Consider the following 7,190-nt stretch of genomic DNA (forward strand, 5'->3'; position numbering starts at 1 on the left):
ATCAGAACTCGAGCTGTCATTCTCGTCCCCTCAAACTGGCGCAGGCAACACATCTGCCTGGATTCCTGCATGATATAAATGTGTTTCTTCATTTGCGCGGCCTGCTTTTTATTATTCATTGGGGTTTGTTTACTACATGCCTCCATAGCTGAGACTTTAATCAGACAGTCCTTGTCGGTGACAGTCCAGTTTGTTCCGCACGTACTTCTGCCAAACTTTAATTCAAAGTACAATCTTCTAAATGGGTTATTATTATTATTATTATTATTATTATTATTATTATTATTATTATTATTATTATTTATTTATTTATTTATTTATTTATTTATTTATTTATTTATTTTAATTAACGTACTGATTGAAAATTAGAGGACTAATATGAAAGAGGTGCGCGCATCAATTGCAGCTAATCAGCTCCCATTAGCACCTGAACGTCTTTATAAACCCATTGCGCTCTAAGAAACACCAAACTCAACTACAGACGGGTTTGTTTTTATTATTGTTTCTTTATAACGGAGAAAGAAGTTCACGGTTGTGACTGCCTTGGATTTAATGATGCCGTGTTGTCTTAGATTTGGGTAATTGTTGATCTTTTCTCTACTTTAGAAACGTTCATTTTATTGTGTGTTTCTCACTTGCGTGTTTTTTTTTCAATGCAGAATAACATTGCTGTTAGCAGTGTTAGTCACTGAAGTTTGGACGCAGAACCCGCCTCTAGGTACGATAACGGTCGCTTCAGCACATCTGTTCTTTTAGCTTGCTGTTTATTTGCCGGTTGTGTGTTTTCATGTATCGTTGTCTTCTGCAGGCTCGGTGAGGACAGAATGTCAAGGGAGTGTTATGATGATGATGTTGGATAAGTCTTTTGTTGGAAAGTATTTTCGTATCAATGTGATTGGTGAGTGATCATTTTTCTTGAATGGAAAGCTTTTGATGTCTCAAGCCTGTTGACTCGTAATGTAATAACCTGAATTAAGTACAGAGCACTCCTGCGCTGTATGGCATCAACCAGGCTTCGTTTTTTTTTTTCAAATACAGGGTATGAAACTCTTGCGTTGGCTTTAAGTGTGTTGCTGATCACACTAAATAATAGACCTGTGCTGCTACAACCTTAGTCAGATTTGTTGACTGCAAGTGTGCAGAATTAGAAATAATTTACTCTAAACCTATTGTTCTGAATGGGCGTATAATTCTACAAATATAAATAGTTTTTTAAAAAAATCGCGAAAAGTAGATGGGACGGGGTGGTGGGGGTGTTCACTTTGTTATATCTCTGCTTTGTTTGATCATGTGTACAGTTTCTTAAAAGGCCAACTGAATTTCTTTCCATAGACAATAAGGGGGCGCTTGTCTCCCTCTCTCCAAGACTGGCTGCACAGTGTGGATATAGCTTAACTGTTGACTTCTTGGGAAATGCCAAGTTCCTTGCTTCTGTGCTGAGCTGCTTTGCTCAGAACACAGTGAGTAATCATTTTATTTCTTGTAAACTTGTTTCTAATGGTGACATGCTGGGACTAACTTTAGCCTTTGTTTCCAGAATGATGAGACCTACAAGCTGACAGTACAAATCAGTGTCTTCTCAAACAGTGCTATGACTTCAGCTTCCTCCTATGTTCAGAGCATGACATGCCGCTATTCTCCATGGGCAGAGAGGGAGATTCTGTGTGAAAGAAACTACATGGAGGTAAGGGCTTTCAGGATGTGATAATGCTGTTCAGTATAACTTGTTGGGTTGTGTGGGTATTTTAATTGTCATTACAGAAGTGCTTCACTCATGACTAATTTCAATATTCTTTAGGTTTCTGTGAGAAGAGGTGTGCCACTTATTGAGCCAAACTTTGTTCAAGATGATCCTGATTGGTCCCTTGCATACCCTGAGGTAGAATCATGTGACTTTTCATTTGCTTCATTCACATCCCCTTGGTCTTGCCTAATTGAGGTCTCATCTAGTTGAAGCAAAATCTAACGGCCCCCTTAACTTTAACCTGTCTCCCAAGAGGGTGGTCATATTGGAATTGTGTAACATTTAAGGCATTGGCTTTGTGTACATATATTCTGTGATTTGTTTTGGTAAAACATGATTGTGGTGAAGTTAACAATCTCTTGTCAGTGTGTAAGCCTTGTATTTCAACCACTGAGGTAGTGGCTTCATGTGTGCAGGGTTATAAACCCTTCATGATATACCTTTTTGAAGTCTGCTGTATAGGAGCAATTTCAAGTATTGTCCTAAAGTTTTGGTACACTGATATATTAAGGTCCAGTACAAATGAGTGGCTACAAACTCTGCCTGTATCCGATCAAGACCACATGCTTTCACGTAGGCTCTTTCGTACGCAGTTGTATTTGAGGATTTACTCTGTTCCATTAGACGTTTGGTGATCATATAACGGTTTCAGTGATACATTGTTAATTTCACCCTTCAGTTTTAGTTCATGTTTTATTAAACAAGCCATCTGCTGTGGCAAATCCTTTAGACTGGGGATGCCTTGTGTTCAAACTCCCTATTCTAATGTTTTTTTTTTTTTTCTTTGCTAGGCAACTGCTGCTGACAACAGCATCTGGAAAATTGTGTTCCATCTCCCAGCAAATAGAAAGACAACTATGACTGTTGCTCAGGCCATGACAAATGGCTATGGCATAAATACTACACCAACTCGAATTCTGGTTAGAGCTGCATACAACTCCACAGAAAGCCAGCCTCAGGTGGTAAGTAGTCTAGGCTTCATTGTTCTCTAGTACAGTATATACAGACTGTGAAGGTAGACGAGTCTTGCTTTTGTTTTAGTAAAATTCCCCCTCCCCTCTAACAGATCCAAACTGTACCAATGGCTGTGCTAAGGTCAACCACATTTTATAAGCAAAGATGGATGGTCATGATGGTGGACACTGCAGTTACATGTCCTACTGGTGAGTAAGCTTATGGAGGGTAATGGTGCTCAAGAACTGTTCTACGTTCAAGTGAATTTTCTATACCAAGTCTATGGTGTTCCTTTCTGTCAGATGGAACAGCCTTCACAGAACAGATGATTACATGGAATGTTCCCCGTGTTCTACCTTCTCTTGTTCCAACACCACAAATTACTACCCTTGATGTTCAAATGGGAGTTGATGGCCGCAAGCTTGACCCTGCAACGATTCATAGTAGAGATTATAAACTGGATGTCGGTCCCCAGATAATCACTGTAAAAATTCCTGTGGGAGCTGATGGTGGATATTACAAGGTATGTAGAAGTTCAACATCTTCTAAATCCTTCTCATTTTAAAGCTTGCTTCCTAAGATGCTTCTGTGCTTTCAGAGCCATGTATTAGACAACACCTATGTGATCTCTTACTCTATTGAACCAATGCTGGAGCATACCTGGCAAGATGGGCCTGAGAAGACCAAGTACACCGTACTTCATCCAATAACCACTCCTTTCATGCCTCGGCCACCAGTTGTCACAAACAGTATGTAGAACTTGTCCACATGCAGTAAATCAAAGGGATTTGTTGCAGTGCTCCACTTCATAGCCTTCATTTAACTGCATGCTTTAATTTCAGACACTGTTCCTAAAGCCAGAGTGTTCAATGTGACCCTGGGGACATTCCTGCCTGATGTGGAGCTGGTCAAAATTATAGTTGGATCAGAGACGTTAACTGTGCCAGAAGCCAACCTAAAAGGTTATAATGTCCAGGAGCATGTCTTTCCCAATGGATCCAAGGCCTACACTCTCCAGGTGCCATTTGAGGACCCCAATGTGAAGCAAAAGGTAACATCCAATTGCCCTTTGAAAACACTTGCTTCCTGTGGACGTGTTGCTTGCTGTCTGACTTTGGGTTTAATCCTACAAACCCTTGCTCTTTTCAGGTAACTCCTCCAGATACCAGAACCTACATTCTGCCCCTGACCTACTTGCTGAATATAGTGCCAGAGAATACACCCTTTACTCATCCTGCTGTAGTTGAAGCCATTCTCAAAGACATTGGTAAGTGCCTTACTATTTGTGGTCTACAACTACCCTTTTCTGACAATCCAGTCCATTGCCCTGACAACTGCTCTTCCTCTTGCAGTTCTACCTACAGTAACTGGCTACTGTGATGGTGCTGCATTCTATACCATGGTAACATATGGCAACATGGGTCGCAACTGGGTTCCTTTTGTGGGCTCAAGAGAACTTGGTGGAAGTCTGCTTGCCCTGTACAAGTATAATGCCAATGCTACCAATTTCTGGATGACTGTGCCATACAATTCAGTTGATGCCACATATGAAGTAAGTGATGGAACTTTAATGTGTTTTTAGTTGTCTTGGGTTCAACACATTACTGACCTGATGTATTGTCTCTGTAGGTGATCAGTTCTTCGGGCATCAGAAGCAGGCTTGACTTGACCTTGAAGGATGTTGGCACCATGGTTGTGGTGGCTGACTTTTCTCTGTCCTGCAGTTTCCCTACAAAGATGATTGGTAACTCTCCTGCAAACATTCTTTAGAATAGCTGATTTTGAGATTGGCCAAAGGTTGCATGGAGTGGTATTGAAGCTATAATCTGTTTCCTTAACCTGGATCCAAATGCTGTGTTTCAGATTGCTTCACCAATGGAACTATGGCAGCTCTTGCTGTGAAAGTGGAATCTGTCCCCAGCTTGTCTCCAAGTCAACTAACCCTAAGGGATCCGAGTTGCCGGCCTCTTCAGTCTGATGCTATCAATGCGGTTTTCTACTTCAATGTCAACTCCTGTGGCACAACTAGAAGGGTTAGTATTGACACATTTTAAAACCATATTTTGAGGAGGTTCAACATATTGACAAGTTGGCCACAACACCCCTGGATCAATCTGGGGAGCCATGGTGACCGGTGTTTCTATCGGCTGAATTACTTGCATGAATTGTGTACATCTGAAGGATGCCACCTTTGTATTGAACTGCTTGTCCAGTTGACAAAGGTGCTGCGACACATGACTCTTGGTTATGGCATTGCATGTGCTGCCTAGAGACCTTTTGGGTCAATGGCAGTGAACTGGAAGGAGCGTACTAATTGGGGAAGATCCCGTGGTTAGTATGTAGGATGGGACTAAACTAGTACACGAGTTAATAACAATTGCAACTCAAAAGTTGCCAGCTGTGTATTTGCAACAAATCCAAAATAACTGCTGTTGCCCTCCTAGAGGTTACTAAAACAATACTAAATTAGTCTAGCAGTTTCTGTAGACAGACTTGTGGTATCATACTAACTGTAACAAACATGAGGTCCCAATAAAGTGTTCAATTATGAAATTGCAATATTCATAATCAACACTTTATTTTTAAATTGGTACAAAGTTAGTACACAGCTGGGGATGATCCTGAGTACCATATTAGCTAGTCTGCAACTTGGTATGCAGCTCCATACTAAATCTACAAGTTCATTGCAACCTGAGCCTTTTGTGATTTTCTCTTCCAGTTTGACAACAACCTCCTGACTTATGAGAATGAAGTGCTGTTCACATCTTACCGGTAAGGATTGCAATCAAATTTAGTATCCTTGTGGTTGAGCCTGAAACTCTCTTAACCCCATCTCCTCTTTCCAGGTTGAGAGTTGCCTGTCACTACCTGGTCAATGACACCAAGGTAGTACAGTTCTTGTACCAGAATAATCCTGCACCTGTAGTCCAGCCTGGCTTGGGGGACCTTGCAGTCATCATGCGGCTTGCATTGGGTAGGACTTGGCAATTGAAATAATATAGATGCTCTAGTAGCGTGTTTCCACCTATAAAATTCTCCCTTGCATCTCTGCCGATTCAACCTACAATGACTTCTATGGCGCTCGGGATTACCCTGTTGTGAAGTACTTGCGAAGACCCTTGTATTTTGAGGTAGAGCTCCTGTATAGCAGGGATCCACAGGCTGAATTGTTTTTGGAGAACTGCTGGGCAACCTATTCTGCTGACAGGAATAGCTCTCCAAAGTGGGATGTTGTTGTGGACAGGTAGATGCTGGAATATGATATTGTTGCTACAAAACCTAGGAATTGGAGTTGTGGCTGACGTGCTCCTGACCTACTTTCTCTTTCTAGCTGTGAGAACTCTGCAGATGAGTACTTGACCATCTTTCACCCAGTGTCCAGCAATGCAAGAGTGCTGTTCCCATCCCATCTGAAGAGGTTTGAAGTGAAAATGTTTTCCTTCACAAGCGGCCAGGATGCACTGAAAGGACAGGTAAAGTGGAGTGTTGGGATGGGGATCTTGTACCACAATGCATGGTTTGGATTGCTTTGCAAGCAGCAAATAGTCGCTGTTCTCAAATCTTTAGTGAGTTGGAATGAAAACATGTAACTAAACTTTTGCAAGAAACACTTATGATGCAATATATTTGTTGTTCAATTCAGTAATCCTCATTGGATGATGGTCCTGCCTGATCTATTGATGCTAGTTTTGCTTGACAAGGTGTGCTGTCTTTCAGATTTACTTCCACTGCGGTGTTGTGATATGTGATTCAAACCGGCCATCAGACAGCCTCTGTAGCAGACGGTGCATTCCAGGGAAACAGAGGCTTGGTAAGAGCTCTGTCTGTTGGGGGGGGGGGGAGGGGGGGGGACATTTTGCATGCATTTTTGTCCATTTGTTTTGATGGACTCCTAATTCCTCCTGTAGGTCGCAGTGCTGAAGGGATGGATGGTGGTGCAGTAAAGGTGTTTGTGTCTTCTGGCCCAATTGAGCTGAAGAGAGATGGATCACTTCACTTTATGCCTAGAAGTGGTAATATGCATGATGTGAACACAATTGCAGATAAAGTAAAATTATATAACTATCTCCTTTTTATTCCTCTAACTATTTCTTTCTTCTCTTGCAGGCCAATTCAATGTGTGGTCCCTTCTGGGAGCTGCAATGGGTGTGTGTTCAGTGGTTATCTTCATAGCTGGAGTTGTATCTTTCTGGAAACTGCCAAAAAGTGTGTATTGATAAATAAAAATCTTGCTTGTAAAAGCTTATTTTTTTTGTGCTTGACTAATTCTACACTTGATTTGTCAGAATGGCCATGTCAATGGGATTTCCTCCTCCTTGCTGTATCAAATGCTTTGTTTTGCCCTGATCAGGGAAATTCTCAATATGGTGTTACTCAAGGACCCTTCACTAATTCACTGTGTGAACCCGGGGGCAAAGACTTTCCTCCTCCATTGAGCTGTAACCCTATTTTTATATTTAACAGGGCAATTTACTATACCTTCAGTTATTTA

The 7,190-nt window shown here is 41.4% G+C and overlaps 2 protein-coding genes across 2 annotated transcripts; both read left to right on the plus strand.

Annotated features, from left to right (window-relative positions):
• Positions 1-475: 475 nt before the first annotated feature.
• On the plus strand, positions 476-4,639 carry LOC131703097 (uncharacterized). The gene is made up of 13 exons (XM_059005964.1): positions 476-578; positions 660-718; positions 809-898; positions 1,333-1,460; positions 1,538-1,684; positions 1,799-1,879; positions 2,536-2,706; positions 2,811-2,907; positions 3,001-3,221; positions 3,297-3,447; positions 3,541-3,749; positions 3,848-3,965; positions 4,620-4,639. Exons 1-13 carry the CDS (start codon positions 553-555, stop codon positions 4,637-4,639), a joined length of 1,518 nt encoding a protein of 505 aa, XP_058861947.1. The 5' UTR covers positions 476-552.
• A 1,118-nt stretch (positions 4,640-5,757) lies between these two features.
• On the plus strand, positions 5,758-6,944 carry LOC117965228 (zona pellucida sperm-binding protein 2-like). The gene is made up of 5 exons (XM_059005885.1): positions 5,758-5,942; positions 6,030-6,171; positions 6,416-6,509; positions 6,607-6,711; positions 6,806-6,944. Exons 2-5 carry the CDS (start codon positions 6,130-6,132, stop codon positions 6,913-6,915), a joined length of 351 nt encoding a protein of 116 aa, XP_058861868.1. The 5' UTR covers positions 5,758-5,942; positions 6,030-6,129; the 3' UTR covers positions 6,916-6,944.
• The last annotated feature ends 246 nt before the right edge of the window (positions 6,945-7,190 follow it).

The sequence above is a fragment of the Acipenser ruthenus genome, chromosome 32 (assembly GCF_902713425.1).
Source record: "Acipenser ruthenus chromosome 32, fAciRut3.2 maternal haplotype, whole genome shotgun sequence".
NCBI lineage: Eukaryota > Metazoa > Chordata > Actinopteri > Acipenseriformes > Acipenseridae > Acipenser > Acipenser ruthenus.